General features: G+C 39.7%; 3 protein-coding genes across 5 annotated transcripts; 2 read left to right on the top strand and 1 right to left on the bottom strand.

Moving 5' to 3' along the window:
* The first annotated feature begins 887 nt into the window (after positions 1-887).
* Positions 888-4888, top strand: LOC148728294 (uncharacterized). The gene is made up of 3 exons (XM_088724866.1): positions 888-1133; positions 1748-2377; positions 3106-4888. Exons 1-3 carry the CDS (start codon positions 959-961, stop codon positions 3621-3623), a joined length of 1323 nt encoding a protein of 440 aa, XP_088580992.1. The 5' UTR covers positions 888-958; the 3' UTR covers positions 3624-4888.
* On the bottom strand, positions 3808-9577 carry LOC111336724 (carbohydrate sulfotransferase 1-like). 3 transcript variants are annotated; one of them, XM_088724864.1, is made up of 4 exons: positions 9377-9577; positions 7314-7528; positions 7022-7139; positions 3808-6283 (listed from the first exon to the last, which is right to left on the bottom strand). In XM_088724864.1, exons 3-4 carry the CDS (start codon positions 7022-7024, stop codon positions 5006-5008), a joined length of 1281 nt encoding a protein of 426 aa, XP_088580990.1. In that variant the 5' UTR covers positions 7025-7139; positions 7314-7528; positions 9377-9577; the 3' UTR covers positions 3808-5005. The 3 variants fall into 3 exon arrangements, with proteins under 3 accessions (XP_088580990.1, XP_088580991.1, XP_022798603.2); XM_088724865.1 differs by lacking the exon at positions 7314-7528; XM_022942868.2 differs by lacking the exons at positions 7022-7139; positions 7314-7528.
* A 1936-nt stretch (positions 9578-11513) lies between these two features.
* On the top strand, positions 11514-21444 carry LOC111336732 (neuroglian). Its single transcript, XM_022942878.2, is given in 9 exon segments — positions 11514-11686; positions 13625-13933; positions 14776-14835; positions 14838-15056; positions 15814-16116; positions 17182-17451; positions 18683-18961; positions 19457-19729; positions 20270-21444. Coding segments are annotated over 9 exon segments (1878 nt in total). The 5' UTR covers positions 11514-11619; the 3' UTR covers positions 20368-21444.
* Positions 21445-21775: the final 331 nt, after the last annotated feature.

Here is a 21775-nt window from a genome sequence, read left to right as displayed (position 1 = left end):
TACGGGACTCGAACCACTGATCTCTGCGATACTAGTGCAGCGCTCTACCAGTTGAGCTAACAGGCCAACTGGGAGCAGGCCGTTAAGTTGATCAATCTGATCAACTTAACGGCCTGCTCCCAGTTGGCTTGTTAGCTCAATTGGTAGAGCGCTGCATTAGTATCGCAGAGGTCAGTGGTTCGAATCCCGTACGGGCCTGATTTTTTTCAGGTCTGATTTTCGCTATTGCATAGATAGCGCTATCTACTGCGAGGATCGTGCATCATACGTATCTAATACCGTAGTTTAAAATATATGAACTTCATATATTCATTGTATCTGAGTGGCTTTAGTATTTGCTTGGTCGTTACAAAGTTTTTTTTTTTATTGTGTTTAAAAAAGGGTTCTCAACGTAGACTTTTGCATTTAACTCCATACCGTATTCCATATTTCTAAATTAAAGGAAGTTGAGAAAACCTGCCATGTCATTCTTACTACGTTCGGTGTAATTGTTATTTTCACACACACACGCACACACAAAAAAAAAAAACAGTTCGTCCATATCCGGCAGAACTACATTCTTCTGGAAGAAATATTTCAATTACCGAAACGAAAAGAAACATAACGTTTTTCTTTTCACCGATCAATTCTTACAGCTCTCATTAAGTATAAACTATTTTTTTTTGGCCTACGGTTGAATGCCGTGTTCACACCGATGATATTTGTGAGGCCACTTTCATAATATCACAAATTACTCTTCTGACGTAAAAAACTTTTCTTGTTATGGCAGCAATATCGACGGTTTGAAGTACAGTTTAAATGATCGTGGGCTGAAAGGAGCTTCTCACTCGACGAAGTTCCGCTGGGTGGAAAAAACGCTAATCGAGCGCAAGTGAAATTAGGTGAAAATGAGTGTACGCTTCGGATATTTCCTACTGGCGTTTCTCGGCCTCTTCTCTGTTGTTAGCTCGGTTTTGAAATGTCCTGGCGTTGCTCAGTACAAGCTGAGTTTCTACGGCAAATGGAGCAACATGACTCACCCGAATGCTCTCCTATGTTTTCACCTTTGGTCGGAGCTTCCCACAGTGCAGATTACTCCATGTGGAAGGCAGGAATGATGGCTTCAAAAGGCGTGCAACAAGTTGCTGAGACAGGTAGAGTGTTTGCATGTGAAATTAGTTCTTAATTCTGTCCTTTTTTTTGCCATCATATATGGATCGGTCACATGCAAACGTTGTCCAGTTATGCAATAGCCACTGCTGTACAAATTTTATCAAAATACACAGATTCTAAAGATCTGAGTGGAGTTGAGGCTCTCTTACTCTTTTAAAATGTCAGGAGTTTCAAGGGAAGCATAAAAGGCTGACTTCGCAACTCATTTTAAGAAACATGTTATACACTATTATGAGCAAATTTTTCGTATTTTGGAGCCTTACTCTTTCTATCTCAAGGTTGTTTAGTCTACTTTACTCGTTAAAGAGGAAGAGAAAAATGGCTAGTTACTTGCATTCCCTTGTTTCATCGATTAAACTTTCACGAGGTGGATCGACGGAATCTTTATCTATGATCCATGCGCTGTCGTCACGATCTGAAATATCATACTAAGGTTTTGAGTAACGTTATTCATTACACTTACGCGAGATTGGTTGAACTTAAAAACAGTTATCCTCATCCAAGCAAGCTGTTACGTTTGTACGGATTATAGGTCAAGACCCTGCTATTAAAGAAAAAAAGTTAAGTGTGTCATTTTCCTTCCCTGCCCCACCAGGTAATTCATCAGTCCTGCAAAATGAAATCATGATGCGTATGATGTACAACAAGACAGTGTGGAAGCTAGTCCAACAAAAGGGTGGAGCCATAAATGGCACAGATCATGTGATGGACATTGATGTCGAAGTCACGGCCGACTATCCTTACGTGTCACTGATTTCCATGATCTTCCCCTCTCCTGATTGGTTCATAGGGGGCGACTCTATAAACCTTTGTAACGATGGAAAGTGGCGGGACACTTGGAACGTAGCAATGCTGCCGCCATGGGATGCTGGGACTGATAGCAATACTACGTTCATAGCCGAGGATGTGGAAACAAATCCCCAGGGAAATATCGCAGTAATCACCAAAATGATGGACACTCCTTTTATGAACATCGAGGGAGATATACCAACCATGGGCATGCTGATGTTTCAAAGAGTCAACAAGCCAATGCAGTATATGTGCAGCGGAGAGCAAAAGTACATGCTCAAGTTTGAAGGAATGTGGACCCAACAGAGGCAACCTATGGGATACCCGTCCAATCCTCATTTTTCACCTCTCATTGGTTGTACCCACATGTACAATTACAAGTTCTGGAGTCCTATGACTATGGCTTCCAAAGGAGTGCAGATGGTCGCAGAAACAGGTAGATATATATTTGCAGCCTCGTTCCCGGGGCCTTTTCCCTTAGTTATGGGTGGGGCGGGAAAAGGCCTTGGGAACGAGGTTGCCTGCCCCATCCCCAATTAAGGGAAAAGGCCCTGGGAACGAGTTTGATATATTTGAATAATTATTTACTTGTTTCTTTGTTTGCAACATGATTAATTTCATGATCAACACCTCTGTGGTAACAAAGATTACGGAAGAATGACTTAGAGATTATTTGGGGTTTATTTGGCTCAAGCCTTAGCTTTGTTTAATCTTGTGTATGTTGTGGTCTTAGTCTCATTGAAAAATAGGAAAGGTTCAGAAAAAGGTAGTCTCCCTCGCAGCCGTTTTTTCGGATGTCACGCAACGCTCCCCCAAAAAGAACTGTTTCTTTTGCGGGGAGCGTTGCGTGACATTCGAAAAAACGGCTGCGAGGGACACTAAGAAAAAAGGGGAAAGATTCTGAGAATTAAGGACAAATATCTCGTCTTGGGTGAGTAGCTGTCAGCCTTAGGGTCGGTTTTTTCCTGGGGGAAGAAACTTGAAGCGAGGGACAGGAAAGAGTTTCGCTCTTTTTTCTCCTCGTTTTCATCCCTCCCCTCCCCCCTCCTTGTTTTTTCCCTCACCTCCCCCTATTCCCCCTTTGCGATACTCAAGCTAAAGATGGATCATGCATAGAATTTACCTTTCTTTTTAATATTAAATCTAAATGTTTGGTTATGCTAGGCAACCACTCGACGTTGTACAACGAGTTGAAAAACTTCATGAATTCCTATCCGGGAAACATTCACATGATTTACAAAGCCGATGGAATGTCTGGCGCTGATGAGACTACAACTATGATGATAACAGCAAGTGGAAAGTATTCCCAGGCCTCTTTTATCGCCATGATCGCTCCCTCTCCTGATTGGTTCGTTGGAGTACAAGGTTTGGAGCTCTGTGGAAGCGATGGCAAATGGATGGACAGTGTGTCCAGGAACTTGCCAGCGTGGGATGCCGGGACGGATAATGGAATGAATTTTACCTCAGAAAACGCTCCCACAATGCCTCAAGACGTTGTCACAATCATTACAAAGGACAGCGACACCGTATTGAAGGGAATGGATCCCATCCCCGAATTCGCTAAAATTACCTTCACCAAATATACACCCGATACGCCAGGGTCTGGTGCTCAGAGTATTTCTGCTGCATTTGGTACCCAGGTGACTGTCGCATTTCTCCCCATCATTCGCTTCCTCTATTAGCTCTGTTGTGATTGGAAGGGGCTGAGAAATTGTTTCACGAGAAACACATTTCCATTCATCTCTTCTTTATTCAAACAAATAGGGGAATCTGCTGTAGCCTGAAAGCCTTAAATCTCCAGCCTGCCCAGATACAGGTTTGAAAGGAGTCCGCTTTTCTGACACCAAGCTGCTACTCCAGAAAATATTCGTTTTATTTACGAAAGATTAAACTCCGTAAGTTTATTTTTAACTTCCATCAGTGAGGTGTTAGCTACGGAAGTTGATGAAACTTACAATTGTTATAAAACTACTGAGACTAACTTGTTCTCAAAGACTTTTAAAGATTCTTACCAGCGCAAAGAAGCAAACTTGCAACAAGACCGCTGGAATTCCTGAAATTCAGCGCACCACCTTACATTTTTTTCTTCCTATTCGACTGTTTTGGTTCTGATGTTTTTCTAATCAGACAGTTGTTCTTCTTTTACTTTTGTTTTGCAAGGTTACCAGTGGGTCGAAGATAGGCTAATAGGACAGTTTTAATTTGAGTGTCAAAAAATCTAGGCTCGATTTCCGCCGCTATCTCGAGTCCAGTCTTTTTCGAGCGCGGACTCCGGTTCCCGAACAGCGGCTGGTAATCGAACCTGCGAAAAATCAGAACCGAGGTAATCACAACTACCAATCAGAACAAAAGATGACGCCATCATTAGCCAATGAGATCGAAAACTCAAAGTAAAACTAGGCAACCTGCTTGAAGCGCGTGAAAACGCCAATGACGTATCAAGCTAGTCGCGAGCAAATGTTCGTAATTTTGCATTTGATTGGTTGAAGAGATAGTATGAGTTTTCTGGACCAATCACAGAGCGAAGTAAAGCAAAACCTAGGCAATCCAGGACCACTTTCGATGCTCAATTGAAAACTGCTCTACGCCCAATTTTCGTGCCGCATTTTTTTTTATCTCGCAGAAGGACAAACGAAATCTCTCCATATTATACAACTCAAGTGAAGTTTATGTTTTGGATTTACGAGATCGATATTTGTTTACGTTTTCCGTATACATCAGTGCAGTAGTAAGCTTGGTAGAAAAGCCATATCTCACAGTTGCACTCGAAAGTGTTCTTCGTTTATAACAAGTATTGTTTTTAGAGTTATTTAAATATTTAAAAGATGAGGTTTATGAGACCTCTGTAAGGTATAAATTAAAACAAGGATCTCCTCGAGAATTGAAAAAGTTTCGAGAGTATTGTGTTTGAAAGTTTAAGAATAAAGTTTGTATTTGCTTCAATGTACGTTCGCCTTCCTCCTTTTTTCTTAAGATCTAAGAAAGATTCCTACGTTGGATAATTTACTTTCACAGAATATCAACAAACTTGCTTTAGTTCATTCAGTTTGTAGCTACGTGTATCTTACATAGTATGAAAGTTTTTTAGTAAAGGATTCCTTAGGCTTTTTGCTATATTTGTGAGAAGATCGGCGCTTTCGGCGATAAACTTATAACCAAAATGTACCATAAAATCGGAGCATTGGTCATCAATGATAAACGTTTCCAACAGTGAGAGCTCCCTCCTCCAAGAGTTAATGGTGACAGTTGTATTTCTGTTACTTGTAGAGTAGCTAACCTCAATGTTACTATGTCCATTTCCATCGAAATTTCGGATATTTCGCAGCCATTCTTTCACCTCTGCAGCATAATCAATACCCGTGAACTTAAATATTTTGCGTGAAAACTCTGGGATGTTCTCTGCAAAGTCCTCGTAACGAATTACTCTGTACCGATCTGGGCTAAGTTTAGACGAAAGATACAACGACAAGTTCATATCCTTTTTCAGTCGATCACAGAAACGTTGAACTTGCTCAATGAAACTGATATCAGGGATTAAGTTTACACTTGGTAAGCGAAAAGTCGAGTTTCGTTCTTTTTTGTTAACTTCTGTCGTTTTGTTGTAGTTACTAGTTCTTCGTGATATTAAACCCATTTTTATCATGGACCAAACAACCGCCCGTGGATCTCGCACTAACTGAATAATTTTAAGTGGAATTCTACGTAATTTGAAAGAATCATCTTCGACCAAATATATTAACGTTTCCTCAGGTAAGCGGTGAGTCAAAATCTTTGCAGCAACGATCTTCTTCGACGCGCAACTAAGCGACACTAACTTTGCGTTTAACGGAAAACATTTGCCTAAAGGTTTGGACAGATTTTCAAACGATTGATCAGCATCATCGCACAATGATAACGACGCCAGTGATCTGCTCGATAAAATAAAATGAGTATTTGACAGTCCTGGATGAGAAAGGAAATTGAAATATTCTTGAAAGCCAGTTAAGTTGCAGATAGAAGCATTTCGAAGGAAAGATCGCGCGAGAGTTGCGTAATTTCGTTCCGCAATATATTTCAATTCTTTAAACACCGCAAAAGGGCGAAGAGGTTCGTACAGATAAAATACATCAGGATGTTGGTTGAATAACTGTCCCAGAAATGAAGATCCTGTTCTTGGCTGAGCAAAAATTAATACAAAGTCAGAAAGGCTCTTTCCATCAGAACGGGTTCGTCTCTCCATTAGGCGTGGTAAAAGTCGAGTAAACGTTAAATCCGACATGATGATGTAGGTAAAAACAGTTCCCAGTAGAACAACAGATGCGAACCAGGTAAAATACATTTCAAATTGTCTTTCAACTGTTTTCTGAAAGAATATAAAAAAGGTGGAAATCATTCAGCTAAAAACTTCTACTTGTGAAGTAAGTTTGCATTGTTGCAAAAGAGATGTATGGAGCAATTTGGACTGAGACAAGTATGAATTCCGGTGGGAGTAAACTATTTACTTGTGATAGGTTAATGGGAATGTGCCGCTGGATGGGGTCGCATTTTCACGACTGGATTGACTAAAATTAGGGGTAGGAAAATTTTGGTAACTGTAGGGATTTAAAATTTGGAAGATTCGTAGTGAGAGGCCAGCGGCACAAACCCAAAAAAATTGACCCGAGTACCAACCCCCGCCCATCAACTTTCTGATTTATCAACGTTAAAAATTTGAAGATGCAGAAACAACAAGTTTTCACCTAGCAAACTGAAAAATAAAGTAAATTTCGCTCCAGACTTCAAACATTTTACTTAAATGGTGTCACCAACAGATTACAGTTTATAATCTCTTGGTGTCACTTGATATTTTAGTCTCTCCTTCGAAGGCACGATGTGAGAAAACGTTACTTCAACCGTAAAGAAGCGCAAGTGTCTGCGGCAAATCAACAGAGCCATTAGTTACACAAGTAGCGTACAATGACTCACGTTATTCATTTCCATACAAAAAAAATTCCAAGAGTTCAGAAGCAACAGTGATTAACATTTTCGGAACTCTTAATCGTAAGATTGAACTGTCGATGTAGAGGCGGCAGAATGGAATTATATGATGCCACTAACGTACCATAAAAAATGGAAGACCGCCAGAGATTCTGAAAAGCCTCTACTTTTCCCAATTCTCCTGGGTTGCTTTTACATCACCGATCCGTGTTTTTGTTTATGTTTGTGTCGTATTTTTTTGTCTGAAACAGGGGAAGCGTACAAATAAGATACACACAAGTCAAGCGGCGAAAGAAAAACTTCCAGAGTAAATTATTAATTTAAAGCATTTAATAACATGTAGTAAATATGTCACCTGTACACGAAAAATAAAAGGTTTTCGACGGTAAGGCTCAAGTTGTAGTGAACGCAATTACCTAAATGGAGACCCTAACGGCGTAGATCGAGTTAAGATAAGTTTGATGAGGAGACATTTGATCTAAGTTCACTCCTTGAATGATAAACGTAACAACACTGAACTGGTCGCTCGCAAATAACTGTGACAAAAACCCGCAAACTTCTTGACAGTTCTACCTGCGGAGAAGTGGCGAGACCTGCGGTGAGAACGTATCCTCTGCAGTTCCTAGGAAAACTGGGGAATGGAAGAAGACGAAAGGATATTGTCTCCAAGAAATAACTGAAATAAAAGCCTATTTGCAAATTCAGTTCGGATCTCTCTGTTTGAGCGGCGGAGAACAGAAAATATTTGCGTTGTCGATAAAAGAAAAAGATTGCAACGATTATTCAGCTAAAAACAAAACTGTTAAAAGTAAAATAAGTTTGACATGGTTTGATGCAACTCTGGTTTAAAGATTTAATGAATGTAACCGAAATTACAGTTCATCGACCCAACGTTTTGACACTCCTGTCTAGTGCCTCCATCAGGGGTGATCTGGCCGTTGTAACAAGAGGACCATTCAGTGGCGGATCCAGGGGGAGGGTCCGGGGGGTCCGGACCCCCCCCCCCATCAGACCTGACGCTTACAACTTTGAGACTGAAATTCGTACATCGACAGGATCGTAGATCAATTTTTAACTGGCTGATTTTTTTAATGAATCCAAGTAAACGGTAGGCGGCCAAGGAATTATAACGTGCAATCGTGACTAGTGAAAGGGGGTGTGGTGGATGTGGGAGAGAAGTAATCTTCCTCAAAAGAGTCCAACAGTCCATTCTGAACCAAAGTTTGGACCCTCCCAATCAAAAATTCCTGAATCCGCCCATGCCTTTTATATACTCAGACCTCTTGCTGCAACGACCAGATCACCTCTGATGAAAGCACTAGACAGGATTGTCGAGACGTTGGGTCAATGAAATGTAATTTCGGTTACATTCATTAAATCTTTAATTTAAACCAGAGTAGGATTAGACCGTCCATGTCTGATTGTCCACCTGGTTGCTGTGTAAACTTGAATATATTCTGAAATAAGTTTCTTTTGCTCATAAGTTGTAACTGTTATAACTGAATTGTCGAAGGTATTGTGCATGATAGACCCTTTCCCCCAAGATCTCATTAATAATTCTCCTTACTTTCTGCTAAACGATTCTCGTAATATAGGTTTGGAGAGTTTGGTATTGGATCAACTAATAATCCCATAATTGCTATGTTCCTTTATTCTCATCACTTGTCTGTATGATATTGTATTGATATTGTAAGGAGAAATTCTGTCTTGGTCACTCACGGGGGTTAAGGGTTAATCGGGACAATTTGGTTGTCATTACTGAACTGTTTATGGTTTTTCATGGCTTCATTTATTTAGTCAGATCAAAAACCTATTTAAAAAACGATTTCAAATTGTAATTTTTTTTAAACAAAATGATATCGATTAACCTCTCTACCAAACGTCTGCGCTGTTCCTTGCTTAATATCAATTTTAAAATAAGACTCTATGTTTCCGAGCGTCTGGTCAGTAATATATCGTAGAGGACGTCATGGGGTAAGAACAAAAAAGTGTTATTAACATAACCAAAGTAAAGTGCGCGCTCTGATTGGTCAATTCAGCGTCCACCATTTGTCCACGGGTGTACGCTGCTGACGTGAGCAAATGCAAAGACTAGTGTTCCGCGCGCGCTTGTTTTTTCTGGTCAAGTAAGATTTGTTAAATAACAGAAAACTCTTTTGCTACAATGTAACAATGTCATGTTATAAAACAAATGGTAAACGCCACAGTGTACACTGTTGAGTTATGGATGCACTTGGAAGGTTTGCTAGGCACTCAAGAAGCTAAAGTCGCTCTCGGCTATCGCCTCGCGCGACTCTTACGCTTCTTTCGTGCTTAGCAACCTCCCGCGTGCATCCATAACTCAATAGTGTATGCTATGGTGTTTACCATTTGTTAAGCATGCGAGGCGCAGCCGAGTGTGACACTGATATTCTCACCAGACTTTGACGCCTTTTGTGATCTATTATCGACCTTATCGATGGAATCTGTTGTAACATACCTTTTGCAGAATGAGGTTCTTTCTTAGCTTCAACGTTCTTTGTTCGGTCATTATAATTATAACCATTTCGCGTTTAAGAAATAGATCAGTTATTCATAGTGTGTGTGAAAAGTAAAAAGTTGTTAGACCGTTGAGTTGCAGAATAAAATTTCACTCTCTATAGGAAGGATTGTCTTGTCTCTAAATCTCCTCATACTTCGGTGCAAGTAATACACCACATGAGGAAACATAATCTGTTTATTTTATAGAATAAACAAGCTAAAAAAATTAAATAAAATACGATAACGTCATCAATGCGTCTGTCCTCCCATAGATCACGAGGAAGAACCAATCAAGATGCATGCGTGAATCAGCTCATCAAATAAAAGTACAATTGCTACGTGGTCGCGTATTAACTTAACGCTGAGTTGTAGCACAATGCTGGAGGCGTGCCATGAATTCGGAAGATCTTCCTCTATAAAGCTGTGTGTAAATCTTCCACGTAACAAAATCTAGAGGGAACTGAATTAAATCTTTTTATGCAATTTACCACGACTGAAGTTTAATCCGGCTTTCGATCAACTTTTTACCATCATCTTTATCATTATAATCATTGTTAATATTTTATTTTTTTGTATCTTTTATTTATTTATTTATTTATTTGCTTTTGTTTTTTATTTTCTTTTTGAGTGAAACAAGTAGATTAAAATAGTAACAAAATAGAAATACCGTAATGCAGTGAAGAAGACTGTCAATCAGAAATCGATTAGCAATGGCTCGTGAACGTCTGCAGTTTGCGGCATGGCCTTTCACTAGAAAAGTTAATTAACTTTCTCCTTTAGAAATTGAACTCACAGCGGGGTCTTTTCAGAATCATTGACTCGCTGATTATCAGTGCAGAATTATATCTTGACTTTTTCGGTGTAAAAAAATGGTCATTAAAAATGTGACATCCAGCTTTTACCCTCTGCAGCCAAAATTGAAGCTCTTCGGACCTGATATAAATAAGAGAGTAAAAAAGCCAAGCAAATCATTTGCATGCTGACTGATAGAGGATCAGGCAGTGTCATGAATAAAATTAGATCGACGCTCGTACCGCAGTGAACAGTTAAATCGCCTTATTCATAGTTTTTGTCACGCTCTCTCTCTCTCTTTCTAATGGTTTTAAAAGACCTTAGAAATTTGTTCTAAATGAAATATCTTGTGGCTTAATGCTGTTTGTGGTGCACGCTTGCAGAACTCAGTGTAAACCCTAAAAAGTTATGAAGCCTAAATGGTTTACCCCAAGATATGTCGAGATGTTTGGCGATCGCTAAAAAGTTGCCGAAAAACGGAAAGGAACGTTTGTGAGGGGATAAAAACACACTTAGACATTCAGTAACACAAAATGAATAAGAAAGAAAGCGAAAAAGAAAAATTGGATTGTATTTTGAATGTATAAAAGATTAAAGAGGATATTGATTAAGCAATAGACCGCACTTTCTTTCGGTTTACCGGCGTAATAAAACACGCGGGATGTTGGGAGAACACGAAAAAACTCTGTAAATCACGAGCCGGTAAGCCTTTGGAAAGTGTGGTCTATTACTTTTTAAAAGAGATTTAATTAAAATGTTAAATTTTCTACGGGTTTACAGGTGCAATAAAGGAAAGGTTTTTGACAAGACAGGGCGCTCGTAGTTACTCAGATTTTTTTCATGAATCATGTCGCCAAACTTCGCGTGGATATGATATGTTATAAGAGGTGAATCATACTCATCAATTGCTCCTATAAGCAAATATGCAGGAATTTTTTAACTCGATAGTTTGCTAGGTCTCTGTAGAGGGACGATAGACCATTCCAGCTTAAAACACCCGCTTGGGGTCGAATCGTCACGGAAAACATAGATCTTCTTCAGACATGCTGTACAATTTCTTAAAAGTGACGGCAATGAGATTTTAAAAGTTACTCTATGCGCGAAGGACTCCAAAATCTTTCATGTTTATATTGGCCGAACACCCATACTTACTCTCTTTTCATCGGTTAAATCCCCATCTGGGTCCTTTTTGAGCTAACTAAGCTCCTTTGCGATTTGTTTTTAATACAGTGGACGGCTTAGAAAGCGGAGTTTTATAATTGAGATTTGGCAAAGCGGAAAATAAGCCATTAAAAACGGGTAAGGTTAACCGGTGAAGCTTTCGACGATCAAAAATATTCTACGGTAAGCGTTTAAACATAGTAAAGTTTACAATACATTTTCTGAAGCATTCCGGGATTCTGAACTATTATGGGTCCATTTCTGTGTCAGATGAAAAGATTGGACCACTCTCTTGGCCCTTGGCTCTTTTTGTTAGGTAAGTGCACGTTTTTGAAGGAAACACTTAGCAAAAATTTCATAACAACTGCGTACGTCTACCTTAACCGTCTTCTTGTGATCCAAGTCCTGGCAAACTTTGCAAAAAAAGTTGTTAAAAGGGAATTCGATGTTTATTTCAGAAACATTTCCTTTGAAAAGCATGCATATGCAGCGTCAAGACGAGAGAGCATTTGTATGAACCTACACGAAACATAATTTCCGTTAAGGAAATATAGTTTTAATTTGTTGAATCGAGTGAGGCATTGCTGAACGGACTAAAAAAAAAAAACACTGTAGTTCAAGATACCTTCAAAGAGCGAAGGATTCTTTTGGACCAAATGGTTTCTAATTGCATGTTTTGAGCTCAAAACAGAAAAGTGCTAATCGCTACATTGATTCTTAGTTATTGGTTCCCAAATCAACCCATACTCACTTGCGTCAAGAACTCAAAACGTTGGACAAAAATGTCGACAAATGATGTTTTTCTTTTCTGGCGTCGTTTGCATGTTTACTTTACCAGCAAATCGAATAACTAACAAACTTCTGAAGTTTCATTCCTTGGGGCTTTGAGCCTACAAAGCGATCAAAAAGTGAAAGAAAACCCCCACTTGACGTTAAGTAACAAGGCCCGTTAAAAATTCCCTCTAAAAATGAAAGAAAAAGAACAGCCGAAACATCTGGCTTATTTAGAGTGAGATTAAAAGCTTAACGCTAACAAAGTATTTTTTTACAGGTCATATGCCAAATCCAACTCAAGCAGCTTTAATCCAATTAATAATAATTAAATTTATTTAAGCACCCAGTAGAAAACGAGAAAAACCATGTGTCGGTCACTATACCAAAACGGATCAAAAGCTTGTTCACATCTTGACCGAGGAAGATTTCATGTAATACACGTTAGGTAGACTTTGGAGAAAAAAAAACCAGCAACTTCATTTTAATTTATCAATAATAAATCGAGTTAGAAATATTATTGTGAATTAGTTCAAATCCCTTCTTGAAATTTGGCATAATGACACCTTGACGACCTTAGAACTTGCAGCGATGCCTTCTAGAAGCAGAAAAGATCCTCCTTAAGATTTTAAAACGAAGTAATCCTGAAGAAAGGATATAGGTAAGACGAGGGGTAAGTTTCTAAAGAAACTGTGATGCTGTGATGGGGAATTATGACAAGGTAATTACGGTTTTATCAACTGAGTTAATAATGTAAATTGGCCACCGTAAAGAGTTTCAAAGCTACCGTTTCGAGCGTTAGTCCTTCGTCAGTCAGAGCGAATGAAGAAGTTGAAGAAGCCTTCTTTTGAACAGCTTTATGGATAAAAATTTTCAAGAATAAAACCGTTCGAAAATTGCATATGAGACAATCAAGGTTTTAAGGAGCCGTATTTCGCTATCTTTTGACACATGATCTTTTCGGCTTTTTGCGACCCTAGGTGGGCTTGCTTGTTAGCGAGCCAATCATTAGTATCCTTCGCAGCGGTTCCTTGAAATGTCACGCAACATTACCCCCAGAATAACGAGGGGAACGTTGCGTGACATCCCATCATCGCTAACTTCTACTTCCGACATCTTTTTTTAAAGTCTTACATATTGACATCTCAATTTCGTTATTTTCTTCAAACATAAGGCTAAAAAATTAAATAAGAACACCAGAAATCTTCATTATACCGATAACACCATCATTTTCTTTTCTGTTGTAATCAACCTCAAAGGCTTATAAGCTAAGTATGTATTTTACACTTTCTGTGTAGTTGCTTGTGGTTTGCCTACATCAATGCTATGACGATGAATTTTCTTCAAATCGCTTTAAGTGAAGCATTTTGCCACGACGTAGTCTCAGCCTCCATTACATCCCAAATTTCCCCTTACCCCTCCCCCCTCTTGCAACACTCTTTTATGATGGAACATCACAAGTTTCTTTCTATTTGCTTTTCAGTTTTCGTTCTGAAAGAATCACAGCCACGAGAAATACTTCTATCCCCTTACCAACCCTTGCTTTCAATAGAGCATGGGGAACCTGTGACACTGAAGTGCACAGAAAGGCCAAGCAGTGGTGCAACCTACGAATGGCTCCAAGATAACTTACACATTGGGATTATAAACGACTCAGGGATGAAAAGAGAAAAAAATACGTTGAAAATACTTAAGACACAATTATATCATAGCGGAGTCTACAAATGTATTGAAACAAGAGGGGGAGGAGAAATGCAAAAGCAAATTCGATCTGTTTTACTGAACGTTGAGGGTAAGACAACTGATTTGTTATGATTTTAGGTATTGTTTACCACTTAGCTTCAAGTTCATTTGATACTGTTATGGCTTTCACATGTTTTCTCGTCGTCTGTGGTGATCGTCTCATTTGAAAACATACACACATAAGCATAACAAAGATCTTATTAGAGTACAGTACAGTACAGTACAGTCTAGTGTATATGTTTACCTCTCTCCTAGAAGGCTGTTCTAAGTAAATTCACCATTAATGAAGAAAAAAAATTGCAAAAGTTATCGAGAGAAGAATAAAGTAACCAATTTACACATTAAATTGTAACTAATTGTAACGTACTTAAAGTATTCATGAAACAACACATATGTATACTTCGCATCAAGCTTATTCACACTAGTTTCTCCGTAACATCGTGTGCAACGAATGGGCAAAAGGGTAGTCTGTACTCGTTCCCCGGGCCTTTTCCCCAACTGAGGGAAAAGGCCCTGGGAACGAGGTTGCTCAAGCCCAGTGGCCCACCAAGCCGGAGCTAATCCCAGTTTCTATGTAGCATGAAGCGATTAGGGGTGTTACTACTCCCCCCTGGATGGGATGCCAGTCCATTATAAGGTTACCCCCTAGATTTCATCAGGCTTCCCTGATAATTGCTGTCACCCCTTCATACTCCTGGGGGGAAAAAGCCACTGTGTGAGTAAAGTGTTTTGCCCAAGATCACAACACAATACATTGACCCTGCCAGGTCTCGAGCCCAGACCCCTCGACCCGGGTCCAATGCATTGACTTTTAACCCAATGTGTCTCCCACATATACTGGCCAAATGATGCAAAATCAGAAATACAAATTTTTTCGTTTTTCAACTCTAGGCATGTGCAAAGAGGCTTCAATAACCATTAAACCCTATCGGAGTGAAAAATATCCCTTAGGAATAACCTCACGTTGGATTGTGAGTGTAGAAGTTCTCGCACAAAGAAGATACGATGGTTAAAGAACGGTGCTAAAGTCAAACTAGACAAGCAAATGATAACTTTGGACGGCAAAAGATTGATAATCAACAATGCAACGTATGCTGATAGCGGCGAGTACACTTGTAAGGTGAAAGTGGACGGCTTTGGTACCTCCCCATCAGAGACTGTTCTCTTCTGGGGTAAGGGCTGACAAGAATTTAACGTGGAAGTGAAGTTTATCGTTTTTACCTTTATAGTGTATCTGCTAGGAATTTCCATTCTATATCCTCTCCTTGAGTCATCTTAGCCTGGGAGAAAGCCCCCATTTAATAGCCGACTGCAAAACGTGCGTTTCTCCATCGAGTCTGGGAGAGGTTTGCCGGGGGCATGACGATTAAAATGAAGTAGTGCCAGACCCTTTGCAGATCTTTCGCCGGCTCGCTTGCCCAATGCCTCATTGTTTCCCGCGGACGAAGAAACATTCGTGCCTAGGCGCTAATGATACAGGACCACTTGTGGCCCCATATCAAGTTTGTTCAGACTAGTTTCTTCAAAGGGCCTTAAATATCGTCAACCTTTTAAAAAGATAATTTTTTAACTGTCAACCGTCAAAAATGCAGCTCAGTTTTAACCGTCAGACAATTTAAAGGTCTTTCAAGAGACAAAAAAGCCTCAGAACAGATGAATAGATAGAAAATAATTCATAAAAGACGCGGTAACATTTTCAATATTTTAGCTAGAACTTACGGCGCAGATTTGCTATAGTAGGGTTCACTTACTTTCATGCATTTGCCCGATGGCGAGGCTTGGTAAACTTAAGTTATAAAGCACATAAAAGTATAACAGCACAGCTACCATTTTAAAAAGTTCTAAACCGGAAGTTGACCATAATCCATAAGGGGAGTGGTTACCCAATTAAAACGCAGTGAAATATAGATTTGTTTTTCTTCCTTGTAGTGGGAACTAAACCAAAGATTGTTCGTCATAAAGCTGGATATCTATTACGTGCACCAAGGGGACAGAAGTTAAAATTTCCTTGCCGAGCAACGGGAATCCCTCCTCCAAAAATAGCATGGTACTACATGGGCGAAAAGTATGGTCTAGATATTTTAGAAGCGAAAAATGACAGTGATTTCAGAGTCTATGGCGACGGCTCCTTGGAAATGCTACATTTCAGAGCAGACATGACGTTTGAATTTGTGTGTATGGCCAGAAATGTCATAGGGGAAGACCATATAAACGTCGATCTCTCAACCCCCGGTAAGTATACCCGACAAGACCTTCGCTACATGCAAAAAGTGATTGTATTCTGCTTGGCTGGAATTCTTCATTACATATGAAGGGGGTTGAGTCGCGTAAAAGAGGAGAGAGAGAGAGAGAGAGAGAGAGAGAGAGAGAGAGAGAGAGAGAGAGAATTGTTAAATTCTTCTCAGTTGAGAGAGTTAGTTGAAGTAGTAAGGGACGGGTCATTAAACGTAGACTGCGTCATTACAACTGGGGGGGAAAGGATTTAGCTTGTGTAACGAAGAGGTTTTCTTGATCCCCTCATTAGGCTCTGTAATGTGTTAATGATCCCCACCTCGCTGGCAGTTAATTGCAAGTCAATGTTTCAATACTTTGTTGGTGACGATTGACTCCCCTCCATCCCCTCTTAAAGCCTTGTGATTCTTCCCTAAATCCGTCAAACCCCCCCTCCCCTAGGCGATACGATACGATTGGATAACTTTGTTCTATACGCGGTATTTCCATCAGTCATTTAAGATACTCGACTACAAAAATAATAAAAATATTTCCAATTTTTCATTGAGGCCGCGTCTAAAATATTTCTCCTGAACGTAACCCTTCAACTCCCATGAGTGACCAAGACAGATTTTCTCCTTACAACATCAATATAATGTCAAGCAGACAAGTGATGAGAATAAAGAAAAATATCAATTTGGCAATTTCTAATTGATCTAATACCAAATTCTCAAAACTAACATCATAAGAATTGTATGGCAGATAATGAGGAAAATTACTAATCCGATCTTGGGAGCGAAGGGGTTAAAATATCACTTGAATTAAAAGATGAATAACTACTAGTCCCTGAGTTATCTTTCTTCAGGAGAAGGAGAAAGGGAGAGAGAGGGGTAGATTGCACAGCCGACTCTTCTTTGCGTCGCTAAACCCTAAACATTAGAACTTTTCACTTTCGCGTGTTAGAACAAGGTTTCTCTGCTAACCAACAGGTAATGCGCTCTCCGCGCGTTGTTACTGTTATCATTTTTTTTTTCTTTTTTTCACTATTATTGTCTTACACCAATGTGAACTGTTTTTTACGTGCAGTGAAAATATCAGTGGATGAAGAGGTCAGAGCCATTGATGGACGCAATCTTATTGTGCCTTGCAAAGTTTTAGGCTCACCCAAAACAGATGCAATCTGGATGGATAAAAAGAGAATTTACGTTGGAAATGGTGGTCGAATTAGTTCAAGGAAAAATGGTAATCTGGAAGTAGACGGTGTACTCTTGGGTGATCGAGGACGATATTATTGTACTTCTGCCCGTGATGATCCTTCCCAAGATAGATTAGGTGGAGTATGGCTGAATGTTTATGGTATGTATGTCAGATGCAGCGCATCGTTAATGAAGAGGAATGTATATGACGAAACATCATCTTCCATTCACACTACGTTGCATTAAGTCAGGGCCGTAGCTAGCATGAGGCAAGACGAGGCAATTGCCTCGTCTTAATTTTGGCCTTTTTTAATTTTTTTTCTTAAAGATTGACTTTTCTGAAGAAAAATGCCACGGAAAATCCTTAAAAGAGCATTTCTAAACCTCTAGATTTCAAAGTTTTCTGGGGGGCATGCCCCCAAGACCCCTCTAGCGGCTCGCGCCTTCGGCGCTCGAAACTTGCCTCGTCTTGTCCTGAAATCTGGCTACAGTCCTGTAAGTGAAAGGTAACTAGAGGTTTCGCCCAATTGCAAGTTTGCCTCTAATCATCTTTTCAAGTTCGCTCCATAACATAAAACAAGTTCGCCCCAACCTGTACCAGTTCACCCCGAGTCATTCAAGTCGTTTTTTAACGGCAGAAATTGGTTTCGCTTTGGAATTGCTAGAATCTTGACAGGAAATGAATATGTTCTGTAGCAAGAAAACAAGTCGATAGAAAATTGGCCGTTTTTTTTTAAATTTTCTGATCTAAATTCTTCCTGGATCTTTTTATGTTTAGGGAAAGTAAGCATGAAAATCTAAACTGTAGTCTACGTGTAGCCTTACCCTCCCCCCGAGGAGAAAGCGGGAAAAGGGTACGGCTACAAGTAGGCTATCTAAACTGTTTCTATTCTATTGGTCAAAGCTTAGAGAAAATTACCTCAAATTACCTAAATGCAAGGAAAAACCGCATACTGCCTTATGCTGCTTAAAATGATTGGATAGATTAAAGTGTCCAGAGACTGGTTTGGATGCGTCTTTACTGCGGTCTTTCCTTACATTTAGGTAGCTCGGAAATCCGCAAAAACTCTTGAACAAAATTTTATCTTTAAAACTGGCAATCTTAATCCAATAGGTATCAACGAACGCGTTTCATTCCATTAATTCATTCTAGTGTTTCTCGTCACCAGGTTCCCACCAATAGCGTAGCTCCACTTTCTGCATATAAACATACACACACACACACAACCCACAATTCCTCCATTCGCTCTGACGAAGGGCTAACGCTCGAAACGTCTGCTTTTTAACTCTTTATGGTGGCCAATTTACTATTTCAACTTATTTGATAACAAAAAATTGACTATTTTACACCCTGAGTTGCAATTCGGCTTAATTCTTTCTTCTTAATTCAGAAACCGACACTATCAGAATAAAGGCTACTCACAAAAATGTTACCCAAGCGTTTGTGGGAATGACGATCACGCTTTTGTGCGAGTTTGAGAGTGAACCAAAGATAAACATCACCTGGAGTAGGATGGGCCTGAAGAAGAAGAAGCTACCAAAAAGAATGACATCCTTTGGCTCCTCGCTAAATATACGTAAAGTGAGGCTTTCGGATGGCGGCCGGTATTACTGCAATGGATCAAATGGTTTCAAATCCCTAACGACCTTCATTGATTTGCTTGTGTATCGTAAGTGGAGAACACGATCACTTGATCACAAACAGCAAGGAATTGGCAGCTTTCTTTGCCAATTTCTAAATCACTAAACTATCTTATGTGGTACGAGGTTAACGACGCGAATCCACAAACAGAAAAACAAACAGAAAAACTTGGTAGGGGTGCACCACCCAGTTCTCTATGTCCTGACCCCAGTTTAGCCCAAAACCTATCATCTACAATATTCGTTTTCAGACTGAAATTTGTTCCGAACTTGGTATAAAGCGAAGCAGCTTCCCCCTTGCAGGATGGAGTCTGTAATCGAGTTGCAGATCGAGAGCTCGCTAACGAGTCTGATCATACACTAGCTTGACATGTGTCTATAGTATCTTGGCCTTCAAAGCCACCAGAGTGATCGGGACAGAGAAAGAAAAATAGCAATTTTCTCTGCTAGATTGTTGAATAAAAAAATTCCCAAGTTACTGTTATGCCGAATAAGTTAACTCATCTTTGAATTTCCTTACACAGCTTCTAAGCTTTACAAGCCAAGCAACGTAACAGTCTCTGAGGGTGACACAGCTTGGTTACATTGCGCAGCCCGGGCAGACCCCCCACGCATCACGATTGCGTGGTTTAAAAAAGGACAGGGCAGTAAAATGCTCGACAAGAAAAGGTTTCATATTGTTGCTAACGGTTCGCTGCACATAACCGATGTTGAAGTTGATGATCAAGGGAAGTATTTCTGTATGACGAGTGCTAACAGAAAACAAATCTACGGTACGCGGTACCTATTTGTGAGAGGTAAGACCCCGTTAAAGTTACGTCAAGAAAATTCTTACTTCAAAAAAATGATAATCCAAATTAATGTGGGGTGTTGTTAGCCATATGAGAAATTCTCCCAAAGGTAGCTCTTTGGTGATTTCAAAGAAGTATCAATTTGAAAATCAATGATAAAATTTTGGAAATAAAGAACGAGAGGACCAATTTTTTTTCACAAACTGACCGCGTCGAATACTTGTGCGCTACTTTTTAATTTTCATATCAGATACAAACATTTCAATGGAGATGATCGGCATAAAGCCAGGGCTGTGTTTTCCTGCATTCTTTACTAGCAATCACTTTTCTGGGCTGCGCCGCGTAGCTGGAGTACGCAAATCATGACAACTTAATGAGACAATAAATTTAAAATGATAATTAAAAAACTTAGATGAACTGTGGCACGTGGGTCACGAAGTGAAACTGGGCCGCGCCCACTTGGGTGGAATGGTGACCACTTCACAGATATCTTCAGAAAATACTCAACAGTAATCTTTTATATCTCTTTTTTTTTTTTTTTTATAGGAATCCCCAAACGTTATACAGCCGGACACAAGGATTGCGGTGGTCGTTTTCCCGTAACGATCTTCGCACTGGCAATAATATATACATTAATTCTATGACGCGCGCAATTAAACTCTCCTTTTTTTTTTTTTTTTTTTTTGAATTTGGTCTTTGATTTAAGTGTCGCAAGAGAGTTTTAATTTTTTGTAATGTTATAACGATCTTATTTTAGCAAGATGCTGAAAGCGCGCAGGCTGTGGCTTCACTCGTATTCTCGAAGAGCTAAAGGTGTTGTATGTAAATGCGTATGTAAATATGTAATCTCTTTTCACCTTAACATTGGTATGCAGACAGAGCTGAATAATGTATACGCATGCGATAGGTTCTGCCCCAGAAACACAGATTTTGAGTCGTTCGCATGGTTGATCAACTATTCTATTGCTTCGCGGCGTCGTTTTCCTTGCCGCTTTTGTTTTATAGAACAACCTCCAAAAACTTGGTAAACCCCCTAAAAATTTTCAAAAATTAATTTTCTCCTTAAAAACTCTGGAAATAGGAAAATGCCTTCGACGAAAACAGAGTTCCTCGGTTTTAAAAGTCAGCCCTTATTATTTTCCACCTCTTTTTCGCCAAATTTCAGACTTAGGACACTTGAGCTCGCGTTGTTAACCGCATACCCTCCGACGTAGCATTTCATTATTCAGCTCTGTCCAGCATGCATATTCTCCATACTGTTCTCTATACATTTCCCAAGATGCTGACTAGGAGAATTTTTTTTAAATAATCAAGAGCTTAGCTTCTTTAGTAGGTGATCATTTCCTTTATTTTCACAGCATTTATGTGTGATTAAGAGGTGATATTGCAAAGAGAAATTGGATGCTTGTCGTTCCAAGGGGCCAAAGGGTTTTTAAAAATACTCAATGGAGATGCATTGCTTTGTATTGCTAAACCACCGACCGAGATCTGAATTAAAATTTTCGCCAGTTGACTTTTAACTAAAAAGCAAGAAAAAGAAATTGCGTGAAAGCAAGAGGAAAAAATCTCATAATTTTCTCTCGATGAAGAGATATGATGTTGAACCAATGGGTGCCAACACTTTGGGACATAAACACGAACATCAGATTTTATAACATTCAGGTTAATCGGTAAACACCGTACTACAGCAAGCAAGAAATAAAGCCTTAAATGAAATGGAACATTGAGTCAGTGAATCCCAGTGTCAATTATTACTGAGATCGACCTATCAAGCAACGAAACGCATCCTGGCATGCGAATAGGTTCTAATAGCATCTCGCAGCTTTCGCAAGAAGCTAGTTCATGCGATACATACCGATGAATGCCGGCTCGCAGCTTAACGTGACACGCCTGCCCAGCAAATAACGGACCGACTAACAACTTATTTGCGCATCAGTCCGTCCCGTCCCTTCGCCCGTAAGGCGCCAGGTCTGTGAAGTCGATCAACAGCGAGAAAATGGCAGGACCGGGAACGAATACGAAGCGTTTCATCTTCTTTATCAGATCTCGCTA

Source organism: Stylophora pistillata, chromosome 6 (assembly GCF_964205215.1).
Source record: "Stylophora pistillata chromosome 6, jaStyPist1.2, whole genome shotgun sequence".
Classification (NCBI taxonomy): domain Eukaryota; kingdom Metazoa; phylum Cnidaria; class Anthozoa; order Scleractinia; family Pocilloporidae; genus Stylophora; species Stylophora pistillata.
This window is presented reverse-complemented; position numbering and strand designations above follow the sequence as displayed.